General features: G+C 37.7%; 1 protein-coding gene across 3 annotated transcripts in view; it reads right to left on the minus strand.

The window, feature by feature from the left end:
* The window catches only part of GREB1 (growth regulating estrogen receptor binding 1), an 87,550-nt gene that overhangs the window by 24,344 nt on the left and 36,856 nt on the right, over nucleotides 1-26,350 (minus strand). For all 3 annotated transcript variants that reach the window (XM_031056466.1, XM_031056467.1, XM_031056469.1), the window contains 18 exons: nucleotides 25,813-25,989; nucleotides 18,869-19,051; nucleotides 18,454-18,597; nucleotides 17,002-17,127; nucleotides 14,946-15,068; nucleotides 13,954-14,091; nucleotides 13,633-13,818; nucleotides 12,731-13,081; nucleotides 11,910-12,038; nucleotides 10,233-10,358; nucleotides 9,603-9,800; nucleotides 9,332-9,512; nucleotides 7,626-7,818; nucleotides 6,918-7,054; nucleotides 5,452-5,791; nucleotides 3,787-3,902; nucleotides 2,891-3,090; nucleotides 1,021-1,110 (listed from right to left, as the gene is read on the minus strand). In XM_031056466.1, coding sequence (XP_030912326.1) covers nucleotides 1,021-1,110; nucleotides 2,891-3,090; nucleotides 3,787-3,902; nucleotides 5,452-5,791; nucleotides 6,918-7,054; nucleotides 7,626-7,818; nucleotides 9,332-9,512; nucleotides 9,603-9,800; nucleotides 10,233-10,358; nucleotides 11,910-12,038; nucleotides 12,731-13,081; nucleotides 13,633-13,818; nucleotides 13,954-14,091; nucleotides 14,946-15,068; nucleotides 17,002-17,127; nucleotides 18,454-18,597; nucleotides 18,869-19,051; nucleotides 25,813-25,989 — 3,138 coding nt within the window. The remainder of the gene's footprint in view (nucleotides 1-1,020; nucleotides 1,111-2,890; nucleotides 3,091-3,786; nucleotides 3,903-5,451; nucleotides 5,792-6,917; nucleotides 7,055-7,625; nucleotides 7,819-9,331; nucleotides 9,513-9,602; nucleotides 9,801-10,232; nucleotides 10,359-11,909; nucleotides 12,039-12,730; nucleotides 13,082-13,632; nucleotides 13,819-13,953; nucleotides 14,092-14,945; nucleotides 15,069-17,001; nucleotides 17,128-18,453; nucleotides 18,598-18,868; nucleotides 19,052-25,812; nucleotides 25,990-26,350) is intronic.

Genomic DNA, 26,350 nt, shown 5'->3' on the forward strand with positions numbered 1-26,350 from the left:
TTGAAGGAAATAAGTACTTCCAGGCTATTACCCCACCACACTACAGAAATGTCTACTCAGACTGATATCTAAAAACAGTGCTTGAGTCAGCTCTGTTCTGACACTCATGTCTGGGTCATTGCAGCACTTAGGCTGATCTGATAAAACCTGGCAGCCCTCAAGCACCTGGTGCTACATAATGCATTAGTGCACTGACAGAGCTTTGGGTCAGCTCAGAGAACATACTGAACTCATGAATGTTGGCTGGGAATATGCGATGTAGATACACCTTGCAGATAACTGTGGGTTTTCTGAAAGCTATATATTTTTACACATGTAGTTTAAGTTTAACACATGTTAAATGGTTCTGAGCATCTTTAATGCTTAGTGAAAGAGGGCATGCAAATATGTCACAGTCTTTAAAGTAGGCAGAGAACTGCTTGTGGAATCAGTCTACACAAGGTACTAGAAATATGTGCCTAAGGCTGAACATACATTAAACCAGATTTCCTCTCATGGTGAAAACAACCATGCTGGTTCTCAAAAAAACCCCACATTCTGAACAAACAAAAGTCAGTAGTTTCTCCCGATTTCAAGAAATGCTATCCTCTGTCTATTAATCTAAAGTAGTCGGTAATAGCCATTAGCAACAAACACAAAAGTGTCACCAGCACTGTGAATGGCCACAAGTAACACCAGTGTGACATCCCTCAAAATATCAGTATCCAGGGGCACAGAAAAAAGTGAAATAAAAATATTTCTTTAACCACAGATGTACTGAGGGGACAGAGCCATGGGTAGACCACATGGAAGCACCTAGTTTGAGCACCCCATGACATGTTAATTTTTCAAGCAAGAAAAGATCCTATCTTCTATATTTCCGAAGTCTAATCCCTATATTTTCTAGCCATCTTAAGTGATCCCATTAAAATAGGCTTGATCAAAACCTTAGTGATTTATGCTTTTTATTATTTATCAAATAAGCTAAGGTCTCTCTTATGTCCTAAACTTAAATTAACAGAGATGATCTTATGGTCTTACTGGAAGCTTTTGAAGAGAGAGATGAAGATGCAGAGTCATGGGAACGTGATCTTTCTCTTTTCATAGGACTTCTCTTTTCGGAAGTAGAACCTGTTTCATGAATGATAGTAAGGGAAAACAAAATCAAAATATAATTTAGGTAATCCTCTAGGTCACAGCTATATCGTTAAAGTAAGGAAAAGTACAGAAGGGTTTGTGTGGGGTTTGTTCTCATCCTGACACTGTTTCCAGTATGGAGAGTATCTGTTCCCACCACAGAATATCGGATCAGCCTATGGTCTAATTTACCTGTGCTGAGCTGCAATAGCTTCACAAACATCACTGCTGCAACCAGGAGCTGGTAATATCTAGGCCTGTCTCAACCATGATTTCTCTTCCAACCCATGTCTTACATTCCCCACTAATCCAATGTCAGGGAAAGCAGCAGGCAACAAGCTCTATTTTGTCAGTATGTTTTGAAATTACCTCCTACCCCACACAGCTTTATGGCCAGATTACATCTCAGCTTTCAGTGATGAAAATCCTCAGGTGGATGGCCATCATTCACTTGAGTTCCTAGCTGAGGCTCCTAAGTTAAAATGCTTGTTTCTGTACAGTATTAACATGATAAACTGAGACATAAGCACTGCCATCAGCAAACTTAGACTGTAAGCCTATCTCACATGTTGAGTTGGACTCTGGATGATCACACCATACTTCATGGACTAGGAGAGCAGCTTTAGACATCACAGGAGCCCATTTGACTCAGATCACATACAATCCCAGCATACTTCAACTAAATGGACAGAACTGCTCATTGCAAGGAGTATCCATCACATCTGAAGCAGGCATCTCTTCAACACAGTTTGAGTATGACCCCAGGCATTTCATTCCTCTATGAAGAGTCCATATTGGATTAAAGAAAGTATTTTTGTTCAGCTTGTTCTGCTGTCATTTTCAGTAAGAACTTCCTAGGTGAACTTGGAAGGTAATTGGGTTTCTTCCTCCTCATAGTGTAGAAAAGGAAATGAAGGCAAGTTGTTAGAGATTTAAATGCTTTACAGGGATAAAAATCCTTTGTTTTCCACAGGCACAATAGATAGTAAAGAAAAGTGCAAAGAACTAATAAATAACTGATAATGTCCATCAATTATAACTCAAAAAACCCACAGAAAGTAATTGTTCCTGAGTAAATAATTTTTGGTTTTTACACATTTGATTGTTCTCAATTGGTTTCTTAAGAAATTATGAATTCACCAACTCTACACTGTTAATTTGAATTCATGGACATTTTCAAGGAGAACTCAAAAGTTTCTATATTGAGATATATTTTCTATTCATACTATTTAACACCTTACAAGCTGGGGACTACTCAGCTGTATCCTTGAAAGGAATTTTTATCACTGACATCATTGTAAGCATAGGTTCAGTAGCACCAGGAACAGTTTAGTTGGAGCTGCCACTGAGGGTAGGGATGCAGTCACTGCTGCTGCTTCTCAGACAGCAATCTCACCCTTCTCTGCTGGGGAGGGAGAGTGCAGAGGGTCCTCTGAACAGTGAGTGTCACCTGAACAGTGAGTGTCACCTGGTGCTCCTACTCCACACAAAGCTCCACTTTGTGGCTATCAGAACACACAGGGCAAAGGAGGAACACAGGAGGGAGCCAGAAAACAGAGAGAGATAACAGATACAGCAGTAGAACTGCAAGAAGTTAAAACGCATCAGCAGCAGAAGGGTGAGGAAACAGAGGTTCAATGAGATGAAACAAAACTAAGGAGCAGAGCTCACCTAGTAAGACTAAAATGAGAAAACCTCACCCATACATTGCTGCTTTTGCTAATCATTTTCACTCATTTTACAGCTTCTTTTATTACCAGTAATAAAAAAATACCTTCTGTTGCTATTTCTTCATCTTCATTGTCAGTACTGCTTAGTTTCTCTGGGTCACTTTCTAACACATCATTCACAACTGGTTTCTCTGTGTGAATTTCTGAGCTCACAAAGTATGCTGCCAAACCAAGTTCTTGCTCCAGGCTTGTCCGTACCAAAGAAGATGAATTTATTAACCGTAGGTCACAGTATCTCAGTGATCTGGAGAGAAACAGGAGGAGCTACTATGAAAACTCACTGTACTCTACTGCCTTATCTCTTTGAGAAACACAGCCAAAGGGGAATTTTTTCACAATTTGCTTCAATGAGGGATGAGATAGAGCACAATATTTTGTGCTTAATAAGTTTACCACTGTGGTGCATACACTTTTCTTTCTCTCAACCCAATCACACAACTTAATTTACTGCACTGCACATTAGCATCAGCATAAGAAAAAGAATAATCATTTGGATTCTAAACCTAACACACACAGAATAGGATTTAGTTGAACATACAAAAGCATTTAGTGCCCCAGGGCATCCTGTCTCTCTTTCACCTGCCGTTCCAGAAGGCACCCCACACCTCTAGGGGCACACATACAACCATCATCAGCAGATTTCTCAGCTACCCTAAAGAAACCTAAGCAGTTATACTTTTTTTTTAACATACCCATTCTCTCCTCTAAACTGGGATAACTTTTATAATATTTTTGAAGCTATGTATGTCTTTGTATAAACAGAAGTTTACTATCAATAATATGGAGTTTGCATTCATGATATAAAAACTGCCCCAAAAATGGCAAAGAAACACCTTGAAATCTGTTCTCCTTTCACAAAAGTAATCACACAGTTAATCTTTAGCTATTTGATAAGCAATGGATAAAACACTGCCACTGAGAAAAGAGTAGATCTTCTTACCGTGGCAAAGACTCCCCTTGTGGATCCATCCCACTAAAAATCAATATGCAAGGCAAACCTTCCAATTCCAAATAGGTCTGTGGCCTCCAATCTACATCCTCAATTTTCTGCCAGATCTGTACAAGGTAGAGAAATCCTGTTGGACATATCTATATGTTGGACTTATCAGTAACTATATAATAAGTTTATATATATATATATGTATTTGAGATATATCTTCATCAAATAAAAAGACAGAAAGACATTCTTTATCATCCATTATAATAATCCACTTGTACAGTGGAAGAGAAGCCACACTGCAGAGCCCAATTCAAAACAGATAGCTCTCACAGTTTCTATTGCATTACAGACAGCAGTCTGCCTGCTGTTAGTCTGAGCACATTGGGACAGTATGTTCCAGCCTGCATAGATAGCACTGAGACCAGGGCATATGGCAAATATGGCACAATGGAGAGTAAAGCTGAGCAGGAATTTTGGGGGAGAGAAGAGAACACAGAGGCTTCTTGAGGCAGACAATATATGGATGTCTGAGTCCAAGGAAGAAACTAAGCTAGAAATGAAACTTTTTCACCTTAGAGGAACAGGAGAAAGCTGGAAGTGTTCAACACACACCACTGTCCCTATTAACAACCTCCTGGAGTCTCCCACTCTCCCCTAAAGCTATCAGTTTTCCTGGTATCTTTATGAGAAATCTGACAAGCCCATATATTGTTTGACTGCTCAGCCTCAGGCTGTATTGCTTTACTCACCAGTCAGTCCTTTCTGCTGTGAGACTGATCTACAGATAAGGAGCATCTATGGTATGATCAATAGTACAACAACTCGCCTCTGACATCTGCTCATGTTCCCCTCTATACATGTCAGAGAACATCATCAGGATGTGACTCAGAACTAATTCTGATTTTTCAAAGTGATGCCTAATTAATAGCAGAATGAGGTCAGCATTAGGCTCTGGATCTCAAATGACTTCATCTAATGTATTGGATCAAACAGAGTAAACAGTATAACATATATAGATATTACAACATTCTAGAGGAAATACATTTTTGCTTTGGTGATCAGAAGATGGTAATTTTATGAAGAGCAAAGGACACTTTTTTAAACAGATTACCCATGATTCTGGACTTAAAGGATATAAATTAATCCATAAACCAAAACATGATTCAGAAAGCATAAAACCCCAAACTATGAACACCAGGGTGATCTAGGATCCATAACTACAATCACTGATCAAGCAAATCGATCTTCCTGTCCCCTGCTGGTGACAAGAATAATTTAACTATCAACTAGTCACTGATTAAAATCTTTTTGCACTGTGAGGTTTTTGTGAGAAAATTCAGCGGAAACTGAACATTTTATTTGGCTTTTTAATGTATTTCTCATAGTCCCTTTAGGTAAAAGCATTTCAGCTGTTTCTAAGGGTTGCTACTGGAGGTCAAGTGCTAACCATATTAGTTAATACTTCACTGAGCATTAGCCACAGGCAGGACAGGAAAGTTGTCACAGACAGTATGTGTAAAAGATAAAAGTCATGCTCCTCATTGCAGTTTTTGGTTTTACTTTTAGGACTCCACACTTCAGCCCATGGCTATAACTGTCACCAGTAAAATCTCTCCACCTACCCATCTAAGGAAGCTTCCCAGCACATGCCATTCTGCAATTTACCTTCAATTGCTCCACAAAGTGCTTCCCAATGGTGATTCCAGAATTAGGATTTCCCAGGATTATTTCAAAGTTATCTTCAAGGGCTAGTCTTTCCCTTACATTATACAGACGTTCATACGCCACTGCAGCCAGAGGGACACATGGAATTCTCAACACTACCATGAGGCCGTGGCCACTAGGACATTGCCTTGAAGAATTTATTAGATTTTGGGTGATTTCCAGAGTTTCAACTGAGGTGTAATTCTTCATCTGAGAAAGACCACACACTGCCATCATAGCTGCAGAGTAGTGTTGGATGAGGACAAAAGTCCTTATCACTGCACTGTGTAATCTGGGGAACCTGAAATAAATGGTGAATTAAAGAGTATTAAAGGGTGATGTGAAAAAGCTATTTTTTACAAAATATAGTAAACTCAGGATTTTCTCCTGTAACAAATCCTTTGTATCTACTTTACAACAAAATCTCATCAATTGCAGTTGTACAGTATTTGCAAGGCATCATTTCACAATCACAACTGATGTTGTCCCTCCATTTCTCTTCATAAAGGTTTACTAAGCAAGTAGTCCAGTAAAGTTACATCACTTTAGTTTATCCATACCTTACTGCTGTTACAAAATTTATCACACAATATTATCACACAATAGGCACTCACTAATATCATCAAACAAAATGACATTTTCTAATCAATAAGAATAGTATTTTTCATTGTGTGTCATTCTTAAGGGGCAGAGAGAGATTGGGTGTTTCTCTTGTTTTCTTACTGAAGCCCAGAACCAATTTACTCTTGTGTTCAAGAGGACTGAATATGTAGGCAGCAACCAATGAACACTCCAACCTCCCAAGGCCAGCTACACCCTGTCTCAATCCCCAGTTTATGGAAAGGTGATCCATGGATATCCAATAGCTTTCTGTGTTCTGATTTTCACAGAAACGAAACCCAGATGCACAGTAAAAAGAGTGCTTGCTATGGCTTGCTCAGAAAAGTGACTATGGCTTGCTGTGAAGATTTTATTTCTGATTTATGTGTACCTGCCACAGTGATATATCTGACTTCTCTTTGTGTTCCAAGTGCAGTATACTCAAAATCAAAATCAGCCAGGGTCAGCAAGTGATAATACTGGACAAAAGTAATAACACATTTAAAATTATGTGATGATACAATGGTAGATTATTATAATATAGAGGAGTTACAGGTCAAAACAAGAACACATTGTAAATTGGACTAAGCAGTGTGCATGCTCATAGCAAGAGACAACCTCCAGTGATGACACTGCAGGCCCAGTATATACCAAATACATATGAGAAAATAACAACAGGTGAAATGCCTTGCATATGTAAATGATGTGTAAGACAGTAAGAAGCGAAATAAATAAATAAACAAATAAAATGGTCTTCTAGCTAATAACTCAAGGCCCTAAAAATGACTTCCTAAGTTTCCCATGTTAAGCAAAGGAGGGCCCCATACCTCTTTCCCAAAGCCATGACCATTGCTTCAAAAGAGCTGTCGTACCGAAGCAGTGGAATGCTATGTCCAGAGAGGGTGGACTCAATGAACTCTGACAGTCCAAAGTATTTCTTGTTTTCGTGGTATAAATCTACACCCTAGAGCAAGTGAAGCAATAAAAATAAAAGGACAAAGTCTTTCATACTTAATTTACCAGGGATTAACCATTGGTATCTGGATATACTTATATTCTCTAATAAACATGCATCTACTCAGACATATTAAAAAAAGAAGAGAAAGAAACAGAATTAGTTATTTTGAGAGAATGAAAATTTGACCCAATTTTTCCTCATTTCTTTCTCTCTCCCCACATATCCATACACACAGCTATATAGACTAAATATGCACATATATGAAGAAAATCCATGCATGTACATACATTTATGCAGTAATGCACTAGAGAGAGAACTGAAGATAATTTCCATTTATGTAGCTCAAAAATATTTAGCAGAGCTACTAAGGTTTATGGAAAACATAAAAGGAATAAAGAAAAAGAAAGATAGAAAGGATAAGAAAAGGAAAAATTAACTTGCCACAGACTGAACAGGATGTCATGCAAACTTCACTCTTGTTTACAAAAATCATGGGGACTTCACTGTTTTATTAAGTACATAAATGGAAAATAACTCATGAAAAGCTCAGAAAAGCACCTGAAAGCATCCATCTTACATTGCTGTATGAAGAAGGCCAGTGGATCTCATTGTAAGGGCTGATATGAGTGTGCTGTGTCTGCAGCGCGTAGGGGAAGGAAGTCACATGGAGGGTCACAATATTTGGTGCCTCTTTCACCTCCCTGCAGTTCAACAGTCTATCAACAAGTCCTGTCGACAGCTCTGTTTGAGGATAAAGACTATGCATAGCACTGCAAAAAAAGAAACCCAAAACTCTCCAAAGTGATCAGCAAAAGGGAATATTTGTGTCTGTGTAATAGCTTAAACCTGGATGTGAAATCAAAGTTAAAGGAATTTAGGACTCTTCTTTTACCCTGAAACTGTTGCAGAGAAGAAAATGTAAATTATTTCACTGCGAGTAAAAATTTTGGTGAGTCTGATAAGCTCTCTAACTAGCAAATTACCAATCCCTTGCAGCTACCAGAATATAAGAGATAAAGTAGGAAAGGAAGCTAACGTGGAAGTTACCAATAGACACATAGTCCTGTAGTAACTTTGGTCAGATTGTTGGTGCTGCCCTTAACAAAAGATAATTCTAACCTACAAAATCAAGATAGAAAAGTACAGATGATAAGTCAGTATGATAGAAAAAGAGAAAAAATGAATAGTTATTCTTAGAGCAAATCACAGTATCACGGAATACTGACAGTGAATTCCTTGCTCCTGTGCAAAATTTCAGTCCAAATTAATGCTATTGAATTTTTGGCATTTACCTGCCTATGTATCTTTATTAGACAGAAAACCCAGTTGAGCAGCAACATAGGTACTTCCCTACCACTCAAGGATTAAATGAATAAATGCCTCAAAGGCTAGGACAGCTGTAAAAGTCCATGTAAGTTCCTAAGACAGGGGAGCTGAACAGGAAACCCTCAGATGCAGTTTCATTGAAAGTCATCATTGTTAACCAGTGTAAAAGACAAGACCTCACTGCATTCACAAGCAAGATTCCAGTGTTTGGTTTCAGAAACACTACCACGATCCCAAAGTTGGAATATGTTGGTGTTTCTGGAGTTCAGAATGGTTTCCAACCTCCCCAAGAGCCTCAGAACCAGACAGCAAAAGCAGCCCCACTTCTCAGCAGGCAGGTTGTTGAGAATCTATGGAAACAGAGCTCTGTGAGGGAAGAGGGAAGCAATGAGTTACGTGAGTGAGCTGATGGGAAACTTGGTAAACGCTGGACAGGAACCACTCTCTCTCCCTCAGAACTCTACCTGGCATCACTAAGAATCCACAGAAGCTTTCCATTCTTACAAATCACTGATTTTGGATAGAAAAGAACTGCAAAACTTCCAGTAAGTTAAAAAAATAGGCAGCAATGTTGGCTCACTAGCTTTCTACTCACTGGGTTGAGGTTTCGCAAATTTTACAGCCCAGAGGACAGTAACAGAGGATGAGGAGCTCTGTGTACTTTCACAGGAAGCTTTCCCCTGAACAAAGGACAAACAGCCAAAAAAACAATAGCTGTGGCTGAAAGTAGATAAGAATGGGGAGCAAAAAAAGCTGAAATATTCCACTGAGGCACAATATAATAAGCAGGGTAAGAATAAATCACAAAGGACCTTTAAAACATGTTTATTCAATGCATGGGGAAGCAGAATTAGCAGAAAGATGCAAAGATGAAGGAAGGGATAAATCTGAAAACTAATTTTGAGAGATAATGCAGATAATAATAATTTCTCTAAAAACAAGTTATAGTTTTCTTACCTCATTAGATCCCAGTGTGCATGATCATGGATTAGGACAAACAGTGTGTGTGGATTCTGCATAGAGTTTTGCAAAAAGATTTTGAATTTAATTTGGGCTTCTGCATCTAGTTTCATAACATACTGTTCCACTCTCTGCTTCGTAAGGTGTTCCTTCTCTAATCCAAGTTCTAATAATATACCTAAAAGAACAGAACAAGTGTCAGTATTTCTGGATATGACTACATCTAAGAATGTTGTGTAAATCTAAAATAAAGCTAACTAATGAGCACCTGAGTGCCAGAGATGAAACAAAGTCTGTTGGTAAGTCACTTCGGAGGGTGGAACACAAATCAAGAAATCAATTTTCTCGAAGGAACCCAAATCAAGATTTTGAGTGCTGGAGTCAGCAATTGAGCAAATATGAGACAGCAATTTCTGAGCCACTGCTAGCTGGAATGGACGGATTTGATGTCGTTCAATCTCATAACCTGAAAAAAGGCAAAATTCTGTTTAGATATATGCCCAAAGGCTAATCTAATGTAAAATGTTAAGAGTCTGGCAAAGAATAACTGATCTACTCTTTAAAGTATTTTGTTTATTTACAGGAGTTCATTTATAAAAATCCATAGGGAACATGCAAAGAAATCTTTCTGCATTTGGACTTACTGGTCCTGTAATTGTCTGAGACCTGAAAGTGAATTTGAACAATAGTATTCTGCTACCAGAGCTTCAAACACTGTAACACCCAGTGGAATGAAGCAGAACATCCATCAGTGTTCATCTAAATATTCCAAGACATGAGTTGCAGTTTGCCTCAGGACCTTTGCTTTCTGGGCTCTGCCCAGAGGGATCTCACTGTGTGCCCAGAACTTGTCCAGTGCCCTACTCTGTTACCTCTCTAGAACATCCTCCTTACTCACTTGTACACACAGCTGTTCCAGCTCCATTCACTGCTGTTGGTTTATTCACTGAAGCAGAAAGTGATGAAGAGATGTGCCCTTGGTTTTCTTGATAAAATTTTTCCAGCAAAAGATCAATGTCACCCTCTGTCAAATGGAAGGGATAGTGGAATAAACATCCATGTTAATAAGAGCTGCGTTTCATATTGATTTTGTTTTGTAGATCTTAAAAACTTTATGTATTTGCTAGCTATCCTGCCCTTGGCTTATTGGCTGTTTTATACAGGAACACTCTTGTTTTTTTCTATTGCATCTCTTTTCACAGAGTATCATTAGTAAAATGAAAACCAGACCAGAGAATGACAAACCCTCTCTGCAGACCAGCTAGGACATTTATGGAATGTGGTAGAAAACTAACCTTAAGGCCTCGATGCAAACCAGCAACAACAATGACATGACTGGCTTAGTTTGTGTTCAGACCACGGATCCATACTGTTCATTAACAAGGATTACAAGGAAGTTGAGAAACATCTGATAAACATTTTTAAAACTCTTAACGTTTTTGAGAGACAGAAAGAAAAATAATTTCTAATACAGCCAAAAGAAAAACGTGAGTCAAGGCTGAAGCAAGCAAGGTATATTTTATTGAAGTATAGAATATCTGCAAACATACCCATTTCTAGAGAGCAGGGGCCTTACTTAGAGATGAAAGCTATGCAGAGAGTACAATATGCCTGACCCAGGCATTAGTATTTTCTCAGCAGTTGAAAAGATGTTTGAGCATGTCTGCAGTGAGCTCAGAAAGGCAGGGCCTGTCCTGTGCAGAGCAGTCCAGTGAATATGCGTGGCAACTATTTTTAGGATGCTCATTTACTTGTTCTGCTACACAAAAGCTAAACAATAACAACTAAACAATAATGTTGCTAAACAATAGCAACTGCAGAGATCTCTGTGACTCTCTGTGACTCTCTATGGTTTCCTGATTTTGAGAACCATACTTTGAAGATACTAAGATAAACAGTAGATAACTACAAGATGATTTAAGGAAAATGAGATTCCCTTAAGTGACCACTCAAAATATCATGACACATTCAGAAGGGTTCTTGTGATCTATTTACCAACATGATGTGAATGGCAAAGAAGACTGTGACATCCCATTAATCCTGACAAACATGCTGCATTTGCCCTAGTTGTGATTTAACCTTCCACACAGCTTGATCTATCCCCAGATAATCTTGCCTGTTGTAATTCTCAGTACACTCACTTTAAAAATGATCCAGTCTCTGCAATTTTCCTCTCTGTCCCAGGCATCACAATCAGGTTTAAAGTATGGTATGTTGAAGGGGAAAATCCCACCTTTCATAAAATAGCTCTGATCTATTCTGCTCTAAATGCTTAGGGCAAAAGAATTTATACATTCATATGCATATGGACTTATGTAATGTAAGGATGGATTTGCATAGCTAAGAATAATATGCTCAGCTGTTTGCTGGCCTATTTTTATGAAACCAATGGATTTTAGATACTGACGCTTTTAGGAGGAATTTTAATTCAACTGTACTTTCGTAACTTTGTCCTGCATTTTTCATGTATTTCTAATAGTGTCTTCCTTCTGGTAAGGAAATGAGCACAGGTGTTTTCCCAGACTTAGAAGTTTCAGGGATTTGGAAACACAACTCTTTACAATCTGTTAGGTACCTGGGCAGAGTGTGCTAAAGAAGGACCCCAGAGTTTCCACCTTCCCTGTGACCAGCTGATAGTTAACTTCTTTTTGGTAGTCTGAAGGACTGAGCATGCTCTCAGACAGGACTCTTGCCTGATACTTTCCTAAAAGACAAAAAAAAAAAAAAAGGAATTTTGAAAACTCTTCAAACTAGTTAAGAATGTTCTTCTAAGTCATAATAAAAATACTCTAAAACTAAATAAATACCATGCATACAAAAATGACAGAGATGAGTCTTTTGTGTCTCCAACACATATATGCACCAGATACATGTAAAATAGATTCATGTTTTACAATTCTATGTATTTCATTCCCAGTTTGGAAAGTATTTGTTGATACAGGATATCAAAAGACTGTATAATATTGAAATGAATTGCCATTTATCTTACAATCACAATGAATCTTTGAATGGCCGTTCAGATAATTTGTTTAATCATGAGCAGGCTGTTGAAGGGAATGATATTGAAAGATCATCTTTTAGAAGCTAAGGAAAGGTTCCCTGCAGTAATATCCCAGTTGCACAGAGCAGAAGAGCTTAGTGCACTGTGTATGCTGTAACTCACTATTTCTTGTTTGCAGCCTTGTTGGCTGAGATGCTTTGGTGAGAAAATGGGCAACACAGGCAGAAGGTGGCTGAGGAGAGACCCAACTGTGCAGCGTCAGCTTGGCTTCATCAAAGCCCATTACTGGCTGGCCAAAGCTCTGCTTTGTGAGGCAACTCACTGGAACTCCAACCAAAGCCCTCACAGCACTGAACTGCTCTGGTTTGTGAGGAAATACATCCTTGGGATATTACCTGTTATCACAATGCAGGAGTCAATGGCTCGGTTCCTACTGGCACATATGATCACCACATAGTTTGTCTTTGTTAACTTTCCTTCCATGAGGAGCTTAAACATTTCAGAAAGCCCTTCTGCCAGGGAGTAGCTGCACTCAATGATATGGACACTGTCACTGCAGGAGCTGGCTGCCAGCCCTGCCAGCCAGGGCAGCTGGGCTGAGGTCACCGGGGTGATGGGGCTGGGCAGCTGGGGGAAGGGCTGGGGAACAGCCTGCTGGTACTGACGGATTTCACACAGGTGGGACTCCCGCCACGAGCGCATGAATATCTGCTCCAAATCCTCAATCAAAGGGACCTGGTCTGCCGCTAAAAAAAAAAAAAAAAAAAAAAAAAAGAGGAAAAGATTATGAAAGAATTAAACAAAACTGTTGAGTTAAAAACTATTTTTAAAACCATGCTTCAGATTTCTACATGCATGACTCTGTTGCCTTTAGTAGATGAAAAGCAAATTTTTCATTTTGAAGTGCCTTTGTGATACTCAGAGAAAGCTGCCCTAATTTGAACCTGAGTACCAGTTATTAGAAATATTTAAGAGGTTGAGTGCTGCCTGTCTCAGCATACTTCTAAACCACAGATTGTCTGCAAGAACAGTGAATTACAGCTCTTTTCCTTTAATTTTCATTGCTGAGGTCCCAGATGCAGAAAATAAACTTTGTATGTTTATAACTCAATCTGTCTGGCCTTCAGAACATAGTCTTCATTTTGTTCCATAACTATGAATGAAATATCATATTATCAGTTGAATATCATATTATCAAAGACTCATATTTAGCACTGTCCTGCCCTAATATTCCCCTTCTCATTTGCCTGCATGTAATACATTCAAGGTAGTCTATCTGGATGTAGAACAATCTTACCTAGTTGAACAAGGTAGTAGACAGTCAGTAACAGCTGCATTTCCTCAGAAACAGGCTGTATTGTGGATGCACCATATTGTTCATATGCTCTAGATAAAGACTGTGAATTTCTGTAACAGGTGTACAGCAAAGGACTCACTATCACATCATTAATGTTCCCACAGAGATATGGGAAGTTTCCATGTCCTACAAAATAAATGTATGTACACATCACATTAATTTTGTCATTTTTCACTTCAAATGGATAGTGTTTAGGAGTGGGATATATCTTTAAATCTCTTGCAAAAAATAGAGGCCTTGTTGCGGGTTTGGAGGGTTTACCTTTAAAAATAACTGGTTTTGCTTTACAGATTTTCAGCAAGTTGTCAGGAACTGAGACTGGTTCTCCTGAGCCCACCATTGGAGAGGAGGCTGGTCCCACCAAAGCAGAATGTGGTAAAGATGACAGGCTTCCTCCATCTGAGATTTTAGACATATTGTTACTGGAGTTAGGTCTGGTAATGATTTCCTCAAAGATAAGTTATTCAGCATCATCTCATACCCACATTTGCTATCAGGATTAACTGTTTTTTGTGGCTCCATCAAACAGCTCATGACCTGTTACTACAACCCACACTGTTATGCTCAGTGTCTTAGAGGACTAATTATGTCACTGCAAGACTGGACAACACATATGCATCTAAAGATTTTGAAATGTTTATAAATAAACAGTTCCAGGTAGGAATGCATAAATAGAGAGACCTATGTGATATTGTGTAGTTGTGATTACATGTGTAGTTATGATTTGTGAGTTCTATGTGATATATTTAGTTTCACGCATTCTAAACATTGCTATAAGAAGAAAAAAACAAGATTCAATGTTTGCTCAGGCATAACTTCTTTAGAATAATTTTAATATAAAAAATAGCACATTAAAAGAAAACATTTTGGGGAAACTGGGTTTATTTCACTGCATGTCACTCTTGTCTGTATCTAGACTATAAAATCCAAGTGCCACAAATATTATGACAAATAATTGAAACAATGAACAGCACTGCTGTCATGGTCCTGAGTTATTGTACTAATTTTAACATTCCAAATGCATTTTGGTATCTAAAAATGGACTCAGGTATCTGTTGGGATTTGTTAATGACTCAGTGACTGGAACCTAAGGAGAGTTAGGCTCAGAGCCTCAAAATCAATGGAAATAAAGCATCTAGGTGAGCACAGAGAAATCTCTCATGTGAATCTGCATATGTCTTTAAAATAATGCCTCTTTCCCCCCATTATTTTCTGAATAACAAGACAAAATCATTACTTGGGATATAGCTTACCATTTTTAATTCTGTTTGAAGCCTGTGGATTGAGCTGCAAGTTCCAAGTTTCAGTGGATGATGGAGATTCTGGTGACCAACCTTTATGGCGCTTTTTTGGAGGCCCTGAATTTGTTAACGTGCCTAAATGTGTCAGAGAAATAGTAGAATAAAATGTATACAGGTTTGTGCATGGTAATTCAATATGTTTTGATAAACTGAATGTATTCAATGAGTATGGTAGTAGAAAAGGTCAAGTCTATGAATATAATAATTTTGTGTGGTGTATTTTACTTTGTTGTGTCCTGCTTAAATTTCTTGGAAATTTCTGGTACAAGAACTCCTAATTATCCAGATTTTCCTTATCTTATACCAATGCTTTCTCTCTATTAAGAAAAATACAGTGTGAGTACAGTAAGAGACATACTAAGAATCCTTAAATTATTAATATTTTGAAGTCAAGACTGTGGGAAACAAAAGTACTAATATTTTGAAGTCAAGACTGTGGGAATTTTGCTCCTTTTATTTCTGAACACATGACACAGCGTTACATATAACTTACTGAAAGATAATATTCCCAATGGTTTCAGAGTAACATCTGAGTTCTTTTCAACAATTTCCCCATTTACAGGATTTTTGTCACTTCTTGCTGATTCCATCTTTGGTTTTTTGTTATTCCATATCAACTCCTATCAAATTACTTCTACACCTTCCTCCTACTGATGAATACCTTAATTTTTTTTTTTTCCTGTGGAAGCCATTTTCTCACAGTTTCTCTAGGAGATCCTGATGACTAACTTCTTTAATTTTCTTTCATCATTTTCTTGGGTCTCCTTGTGCACTCCTGCAAACTCCCAGAATGATGAGCCTCCACTAACATCAAGTATTTTCAATTATTGTGAGTCAATGGTCCTCCAGGAATTGCTCAGAAACTCACAGGACTGAGCTATTTCTGCTTCTGGACGTGACTACACTGAGGTCACAACACTGCTTCACCCTGCCAAGGCTGTACCTCCTGGCAGAACAGTTAGTCCCACATAAAATGCGAGGCAACATAATAATTTAATATAAAAAGTGTGGGTTTAATTTTGAAAAATTTATTAAAATAAAGATAAACCCGAGCCCTTCAGATCTAGAAGAAGATGGTTCTCTTGCAGACCCTCAGACAGAGATTTCCAGTGACTTTGTCCCTGACACTTTAGCCACGCGAGGGCAGCCTTTGGCCATTTTGCAGCTCATGCCTTCACTTGGTTTCCTGGCATTGCCTGGGACAAAGTCACAAGATACTTAGAGCAATACAAAGGATTTTTTATTTGACAGTGCTGTGCTCTTTCGTGCAGATATGTTGATATGTGAAATAAATCCTTCTGAAATGAATTAGCAATAATGTGCTGCTGCATGGGAAAAGGAGATTAAGAGCCCGAATGGTCAGAGAAGGAGAATTTGTCTGTGATGCCAGCAGGGAAACTTGGGAAGACTTATCCTAAAACAGAGCTATAGTTTGTTTCTAGCCATAGTGAAAACTAATTTTCTTCCTTATACAAGCCAGTGACGCAGTTTGTACAGAAAACAATCAACAAAAATCCTAATAATAATGCTATAGTGAGGACAATTTATTGAATTTGGAGCTGGTTGACAAAGTCTAGCTCTCCATCCCAAGGTGAACCACAACAGTTCAATAGGAACCGCAACAGGAATCATCCTATGAGTGATTTCTTATAAAAATTTCTTAATTCCCTTCACAAAATCTGTTGGTGAAATCGATGCAAACTGACACATTCCTTAGGAACCTGGATTCAGAATCTGGTCTGTGTCTCTAATAAATTAATGAACTGTAAATATGAGGAAAACATCCAGATAATATTATGAACTGCAACAAAACTGTGGCTGAAAACATCTAAAGAATTTTTTTTCCCCTGGAAATTAATACAGAAAACAGTATTGTGGTCAGAAAGGACTTGGAAGGGAATGGTAATTTCTATTCATGCAGGAAATTACAATCATGATATAATTTGTTCAATGCTTCTGTTATATACATAGAGTTTAGGGTTATTAAACAACAAATCCATACAAATACCTAACACTGAAGGTCTTGTCAGAGCAGACAGGTTATTTTTCATCAACTGTTGCTTAGGTGATTCCTTGCCATTATAAACTGCTGAGCTGAATGCAGCTGTTGAAGGGATGTGATCTACGGCTGCAGCTGACAAGGAAAAAAACCCAAAGTGTTCACATTAAACATTTCTAGGTCAAGATCCTCAGTTGATACAACAAACCAATCATTTCATCATTTACTTTAATAGAGCCATTGGGATCTGCCCAAGAGTGAATACAATGCTGAATGAAACAATCCACTTCTGACCTCCTACTCCCAATTAAGTGCCTGGGCAAAATCTAATTCTTCAATTAAATGCATATGTCAGAAGCTGTAGCTTCTTTGCATGACCCTGGCTCTTACATAAAGTTTGCTCAAGAACCACGCAAAAGAGACATGTTTTGAATTTACTAAGCCTCTATCCCAATCCTTCTCTAAGATTTTTGAACTATGCTGTATTCAAAGAAAAAAAAAAGAAAAAAAGAAAAAGAAAAAAAAAAGGGAGGCATTCTCAAGCCTAATGTGTTTGTAATTAATGTAGCATTTTTGTAACATCTGAGGAAATAAAAAGGCAATCTGTTATCAGAAAGAGATTGGTGATTTCTTTTGAAAGGACACCAGTATTCCAGATCATAACCATTTAACAGACTTCTATCTCACACAGAGAATATATAGACTATAACCACTACAGATGTTCTTCAGCTCAGGTCCCCTCCCCTGTGTAAAAACCCAGGAAAAACCTGTAATAATCACAAGACACTAAAGAGCTGTTTTCATTATAAGAAGCTCAGAGAGATCACTCTAGCCTCTGTCATCCATCACCTTTCATTTATGTCAAGTTAATGGAAAAGCAAAGGTCGCAAAAAGAATTTTTAATACAAAGAAAGATACAGATACTGACCATTAGTTTGTTTTTTTAATATTAAAGTCACTTTTCTCAGCAGAAGAAAAAATTCACAAGCTTTTAAACTGATACCCATATACTGTCTGTTTTGAAAAGGATTCTGGTCATAGCATGAAATAGAATGGATCAGACAAAAAAAGCTAAAATTACACTGGATCCTGTAACAGTTGTCATCAGTGACCAGACAAGTGACAGCTGGAAAAACACTTCAGAAATAAAGCCTTTTTAAAACATTCTGATTTGGTTCAACTGTGAGCAAGCTGCAGAGCACCTATTTACTATTTGCTAACCTTTTTTACATAAACTTGATGTGAGAAATTGGACAGCGAGAAGCCTTCAAAGAATGATTGCTTTCTTTGTTTGTAATAGATCTCTAATTCTATTCAACTTGTTTTATTTTCTATTCAACTTGTTTTATTAGGCAATGTGCTTACTTGTCTGTCTTTGCTTTCACACAAGTACAAGTACCCAAATACACAAGCACAGAAGAGTTAAGTGGAACCCCAGCGTGTTTTCCCTCCAAGAGGTACCTGTTTGCTGACTCCCAGCTGGAGCACTGGGATTTGCAGGTGGGAGAGGCTCACTGGAGGTGCTTCCTGAGAGGCCTGAGCTTTCTGGCAGTTGGAACAAGGTGCTTGAGCAGGTACTGGTTGAAGACTGCCGGCCTCTGAACTCTTAAAAAAAAAAACTTCTTTATCTTTCTAATAATTTCACACATGAATTGCTTAGAGGCTACAGCACTTGGAATGAAGGGACCAACGTCTTCAGACATGCCAGGCTCATATTAGGTCAGACAATGGCTTTTACAGCTGCTCCAGCAGTCACCTGGCTTTAGAGAGTCTTTCAAAGGATCTCTCTTGGGCTTTACCCAGACACCAGACCCCGTAATAGCTAAGCTTGGATGATGAAAACCAGAGCTCGGGGAAGACAGCTTCATTATCTTACCTGCCCCTTTCCAGCAGATTACAGATCCTTTGGTCAGAGCTCCCTGTGCATTCCTGACCAGATAATACTTTAAGTGTTTCTGTTTCTTGGGCTGAGTGGTCAGTTTAAGATTAATGTGATTTGAGAATTCTGTAAAGTAGCAGAAACCCTTCTTGCCACAGCCAACGCAATTGCCAGAGAAGCCTGATAAAATAAACAATACACATAATCCAATGAGATAGGTGGGTCACTATTAATAACATTCAAACATGACTCTTTCCAGAGGAAAGGCTGTATTTAGGTTTGGAGTTTTTGGCTGTTTTTTTTTTTCACAGAGTGAAATTTTTATTATGTTTTCCTCAGAAAAAGTATTTGCAACTTGTACAGAAAGTGTATTGCACTTCAGTTAACAGACTGCAAAAACACAGCCCCACATTTAAAAAAACAAATAAAATGGGCCATATTTTTCATTTTCCCCCATAGAAAAATATCACAATTCCTATTTATTACCTACCTGTGAAAAGAGTCTGACTGAAGAGCTCTGAGTCAATTGCTTAATCCCAGCCCTATTCAGCACCACAGTATGTACATGCCTCACTTCTCTTTCAGTTTTCATTGACATATCATTCCATTTCACTGAATTTCACTTCACTCAATTCAATAAAATATGCAATTAAGTCTCAAGAAGTTAAGTATATTTAACCTACCATATTTAGATAGATCTAAACATATTTAAGTACCAAGTTCCTACTACAGACACTGTTTTAGAGCGGAGAAACTACTAAAGCATTCCTAGGCTATTAATTTAAAATAGCTTTGTCAAATTATGGCTGGACTGTGTCAGCACTTCACAGCAGTTGAAACTATTTATGATTACAGGAACAAAGTGTCTGCAACTTTATAGACACAACAGAGACACAGTCCTTCCCCGTAAAGCTTTTTGTACTCAGGCTTGATGGGGCATTTCCAGGGATACTGCCATTTCCTCTCATTCTGAGATACACAGCCTGGGCCTCAACAAGGGGCTCATGTGCTGATGTCATTAGCATTGTAAAATAAAGGACACTGCTCACACAGCTGCCTTAGGGTTCTTCTTTCTTTTGTCCATTTTACAAAGTATTTCTTGAGACATTTTCATATTCATCAGACTAATGCAAGTATCTGAAAATACACTTATTATTATTATTATTATTATTATTGTTATTGTTATTATTGTTATTATTATTATTATCATCATCATCATCCTATACATAGCAATTAAAAGATAATCTTCCCCATGGAAATCTTCTCTCTGTTTTCTACACATGACCTGAAATATGACCTTTTCTTTAATTTTAATCATATGTAATGTACATTTTTATGTGTAATAACAGGAATTGAAAAGGGTCTATTCAGGGTCTACTCTCCCATCTAAGCATTCCTTTCTATTCAGTGAATTGAAACATGGTAAAAATAAAGGAAATGTATTACACATAAGGTGGACAATACCACTGTCCAAGAAAAAACTGGAATAAAGGATCAATAATATGGTAAATCAAATTAAGAGACATTTATGAAATTTATTATTTCCATCACATATCTCAAACAAATTAAATTTACAAACTAATGGTCAATGCTTTTTTTCTTTCTGTAAAGTACAAGCACTGAAACATAATTCTCTGTAAACACCTGTTGCTTGGTTATCAACCTGAGCACTTTCATTAGTTTTCAAAAGGTTCAGAAGAATTTATTAAAAACGAAAGTTGATGTGGAGATTGGTCTGGTATCCATGGGAACAAGTGGCTAACAACCATTGAAAGCTGCCTATTATGTCTCTGATCCTAGTCAGTAGGATGATAAAAGTCATTGTGACTCATAAAATCAGGACAAGTCATGACTCTGCAGAATCCTCTGTGTTATATCAGTCAGCACAAAAGCATCTGTCTAACATCACAGAGCCTTGAGTAGATGCAATAAAAGCAACAACAAAAGGAAACAAAATTAGAACGGATGTGGCAAAAGCTATAGAGTTTCCATGCATTTTATGCCGATTAAGAAATCATCAAAATGCTTTTGCTGGTAAATGAAAGCTTCCCATCTATTTGGCAGCACACAGAGCATCACAGCAGCAGCACTGCAATTTTCGCCTGGTTGCCATCTGCAAGACTGAGCATGTTTTCAAATTTACTCTTTGTTTTTTTTCCAAAAGTACACTTTTTAGGTTTTATCATTTTGCTGGGAGCGACTTGACAAAGCAACTTGACAAAGCAACTTGACAAAGCCATATGTTGAAGTATTTGTTCAATCCAAGTTGGACAGCAAACACAAAATCTTGTCATCCGGACTTCAGATTTTCAGATCACTTCTGTAAATGGCATCTGCCCAAACCAGATTTAGCAATAACTTTTACCTGAAAGAAACCTTTTGCTCTTATCACCTTAACTCTGCAGCATCTACTGGAAAATTAGTTTACACTCTATATAGCATAAGGTGAGGCTAGTAAAGATTAAACAGATCTAAATTGTCCACTTGTTTTGAAAAGCCCTTGGAGGACATTTTAAAAGTTCATTTTTTAATTTTCCTTTAAGTTAAATTATCATCTTCCATGTCTAGTTTTCCAGTCCTCTGAGTGTGACTCAGTCCTTTCTTGCAAGCTCCTGCCAGCACCCTTCTTCATCCAATTCCCTCTGACTGACACTCTTTGGTGACAGCCATTGCTTCATTAATGCAGCTCAGCCCTGAAACCACAGATAGAACACAGCATGCTCTTATAGTTCCAGTGCAATAAAATTCTGTTCAGTCATTTCTCATTGCAGGGCTCTGCCACCCCTGCTCAGAGCATTTCATGTGGCAGATTGAGTAACACTGAGAACCCAAACATTTCATCATCCTCCTCTGAATGCCCTGTTCATGCCATGGCCCAAGGCAGCAGCTGACAGAGGGGACAGCTTGTTTCATAAACAAGCTGCATTAAATATTCTTCCATACATTACAGAGAGCACAAAGGTCAGGAGACTCGGGTCAGCCATAAGGTGACCCAATATATCTATGTCATGGGATTGATTTCACAAGAGAATTAGAAATCAATGCCTGGAGTTTAGGGGCTAAAAGCCTTTCACCTTTTGGTCATTGGTTCATACTGAGCTCGGCTCGGTTGTGACTAAAGGCTGTTCCCCTCTGAAGTTTGTTTAATCAGAAGGTGTTTGATTGCATCTGTGATTTGTCATATGCATTTGCTTGAATTTGCTCACATCACAATAATCAATTGTTCATAATTTAAAAAGCTCTTCCACAGCAGGGACCTTGTGCTCTGAAGAAGGACCTTGGACCAAAAGGTTATGAAACCTGACCTACCTTCTCACTGATAAAATGGTTCCTTTGGATCAACAGTGAGCTTGTGTAGGGATAAAGAGAGGAGTTCAGAATGGAAGGACATCCACTTGATATTTCATAGTCAAATCTTTCATAAAGTAGTAGAAAATTTTCTTCTTGTTTTTCTTTTAAATTAGTAATAGGCTTTTAATTAACATTAATATTTTAGTGGAAAGTTTGCAGCTTGCTTAAACAAAGAATGATTGTATTTTCAACTTTTCACCACAAGTATTTCTTCTTTTCAGTTCTACTCATAGAAAAAGGCACTCAAACACTGACAATGCTCAATGGTTTTCCCACCTACTCAGTACCACCCCATTTGAAGACCGAAGTCCTAAGTTTAAAAAATGAATAAAATCAATATGGTCAGGGCAGAGAGCTCCATTGTATGGCAACTCAGTACTGCTACAAAAGCCCAACAGATCATTGCATATTTATAAGAAGCAGTCGTAGTACTTTATACTACAATGTTTTCCTCTCACATACAGCTTACAATGCAAGCAAACTAATCTTTTCCTCTGTCCTTCTGACCTCAGGGTCCTACAGAAAAAAAACCAACAAAACATTTCTTGTTTCCTGATAGGAAAGTAGGCAGCTGTTTGGTGTTTTGGAAGATGATAGGTGAATAGCTGCTTTGTTTATAATGAGAGACACCCCTGAATAGCAAGAACTAGGGAAAAAAAAACAAAACAAGAAGAGAAAAAATACCTTTGGGAGTGATACATGTTTGCTGCTTTAATTAGGAAATAATAAATATCTCACTATCACAGATCACTTGCTCCATCTAAGCATTCCTTTAGACTGCATAAAACTCAAGAAACAGCTTCCTAAAGGCAAAAACCTGTGTGTGTTTTGCAAAGCAGTTAAATCTGTGATCTAACATGATTAACAGAATCAGATGAGGAACATGCCTAGAGACATTTTCCTTATTAAAAATATAGTCTTTTCCAGAAACTGCTGAGGTTGTCTTCCTATGGAATAATACCTCAATTGTAAAAGCTAAAAAAAAACCAACCTCCAACAGAAATGACTGTCAAATCACAAGCACAGCTGCCTTGATTGGTGGGACAATTTGGTAACATTATCAAATAAAATGTCACATGCCTCAGAGGAATATCAACATTCCTAAATGGGAACAAAATCTAAAGTCAAAATCTGGCCCTGAAACTACTGAGACATTTCCTGCTTTCTTCTGGTCTTTTTGTACAATCCACAGGCAGCCTCACAAACACCCATAAGAAACCAGGAAACTATTCGGGGACTCATTGGTGTCTTCTCTCTTTAAATAAACTCTTTTGAAAAAAGTCGACAGTACTGAGGAACAGCTGCCTTACAAAAATTCAGTACATTAAGAGGAAAAACATGAAATTAGGTAAAAAAGAAACAAACAGTGAAGCTGAAGGGTTACAAATCCTGTGTCTGTATCACCAACAAGCCTTACTAAAAGTATGGGATATATACTCTGACTCATGACAGCTAATTTCAATTCAAAATGAATCCGATTCAATTTCCCTCTAAACTTACAAAGGCCTGAAGGGACCACTTTCCATGCTGTTGCAAAAGGTCAACATGTTTGATAGAACTCAGAATACCAAAAATAAGGCTTCCGTGCTGTCTTGAAAAGCAAGACACTAAATCGTTTCCCTTCTTCATATGGCATGTTTTCAATTTAAATCTACTGCCAGACAGAGATCACTGTGCTACATTAGGAGATTATTTAGAGCAATGATGGTTCTGGTTTATATCCCACTATGTGTCCAAAACCATCAGACTACTCACGTCTACTTCTAATTTTACTTCCCCTGATTTGACTTGCACTGGGATATGAAAACCTGAATCAAACAACCATCTCTATCCACAGTATGACCTATTGTACAAATGATATACTATCCTCATGTTAGTATGATATTATTTTTTTTATTAAATTATGTATTATGATACATAATTTTTTTCATTAGATTAGGGACCAGGAACATTATTTTATCTCCACCTTCCAGATGAAGAATTCAGATCTTAAAGTATGTAAGCCTTTTTGTATTTGAGCTTGTTGTAGAACACATAAAAGTCATGCTACAGAGTTACTAGAATTCTCTGTAAAAGAATATGGTTAACTGGGGTTTGTGTATAACGACAGTTAAAAATAAGCATTTAAATGGTTTCAGGAAACTAAAATGTATTAAATAAGCAAACTGAGGATGCAAGTAGCATAAAACCCTCCCAATTATTTTCCTGTTGCCTTTTTCTGTTCTTGTTTAGCACGCAATTAACAAATACACTACTTCCTCTCTGCTAACAGCCTAAGGAGCTTAAGCTGTTAACAGTGCTAGCACTGAATGACTTGAGTGGTACAACATTCCTGTCTTTATCTTTAAAATGACAACACGTGGGTGATTTACAACCCTCCTAATTCTTTTACAATCACTGGTCAAATGCACTGTGACCAATCCAACTCTACAAGATCACATAGGAAAAGAAATTACTGTACATAGGATCACATTATGCACCTTCACACTCCACTGTCAACCCAAATGCCTTGGAGAGCTGCTCATACTGAGATAAGAATTGAGCTCATGTCATATCCCTCAGGGTTTGTTAAAGAAACTTCTTAAAATTCTTGGGAAATATTTCCCTTTTGCTATTCAAAGCTCAGACTGGTGCACAAATATATGATGCATCTTTTTTTTTTGTGAACCCTGAAAACAATATACACATACCTGAGAGTGTCCGACTGAAAAATTAGTTCCCCCTCCAATTATGCACCACCTTTCCCAATATAAAAAATATTCCGTTTCAATAACATTAATATTCATTTAAGTAATTCACATGGTCGCTTCACAAAATCACAAGATTTTCCCCATTTTGGCTTGATTTGGATGAAGTTAATGGCAATCAGAAAGACTATAATAAAAATAGATAGAAGGATCTATTTTTATGTCAGAAGAAGGATCTCTTTTTATGTCAGAAATTAAACTTTTAAGTAGATTAAACACAATAAAATGAAGATTCCTACTAAGAGTATTTTTCAAACACACAGTGTTAACTGATTGCACATATGGGAAAAATTTCAACTTATAATCACTCATATTTAATTATATTATGATGCCAGCAAGGTTAGGAACAGAAGCCAGGCTATTGTTCAAACACAGTGGAGAATATTATCCCTATCTCAAAGAGGTAAATTGAAAGGGTCGTTACTTTTTTGTGGTCTAAACTATCATTAAACTGTTAATATGTATATAAGAGCCAGAAATTTCCACTCAACAGGCCTACAGTATGTACACATCCATATTTGGAAAGCCACAATAGACACAGGCAGCAGTTCAACCAGTCCAGTTACCAGATGTGCAGTTCCAGCAACTAGGACATGCACCAGCCAAATAATGACTTTAGCCTTGGACTGATGGACAGCGGGTGATGAAGCATCTCTAATGAAGTGGCTCACTCTGTGTCTTTCCAAAGCAAACACAGCCAGCTCTGACTTGTTATCTTCTTGTGCATGACCTGTGAGCATTACTGTAGATGTGGAATAGAAATAAGATCTGCTCACCCCAAAACCACAATTAGCTATTAATTGAAGCCACAGAAGAACTCAGTTACTGCAGTCAGACACTCACCCAGCAGGGCATTGCGCCCGTTGTCATCTGGCAGGAATCTTTTATCCACAGCACACACTAACAGGTGATCAGGTAAATTTGGTGACTTTGCACCAACAAGTAAAAATCCGGATGGCACCTCAATATGTTCATTGGAAATTGAAACCAGTCTCAAATCTTTACCAGCCTGGCAGAAACCTAGAAAAAAATTTCAACTTATTTTAAGTTGAAAAGATTTGTTTGTTTCCTGCTCACAGTTGTCTTTGTTAAAGGACTTCCTATATTTTTAATGAAAGCCAAAGTCTTACCCTCTAAGATCAAAGGCATACTGAAAGAGAATTTTCTTTCCTCGTTTTGGTCAGCCATAAACAAAACGGACAATGAAGTTTCTCTTGGTGGTAGTTTGTAACCTACATATTTATGGGACTACTATCATTGCTATCATCATAACTTAGGTGAGACATTCAAAAAGGGAGAAAATAGGTCTCAAAATCTGGTGAATTTCACCAGCTTTTCCTGGGTTTTCACATATTTTTTACACTTAATAACTTTAAACAGG

The sequence above is a fragment of the Geospiza fortis genome, unplaced genomic scaffold (genome assembly GCF_000277835.1).
Source record: "Geospiza fortis unplaced genomic scaffold, GeoFor_1.0 scaffold81, whole genome shotgun sequence".
NCBI lineage: Eukaryota > Metazoa > Chordata > Aves > Passeriformes > Thraupidae > Geospiza > Geospiza fortis.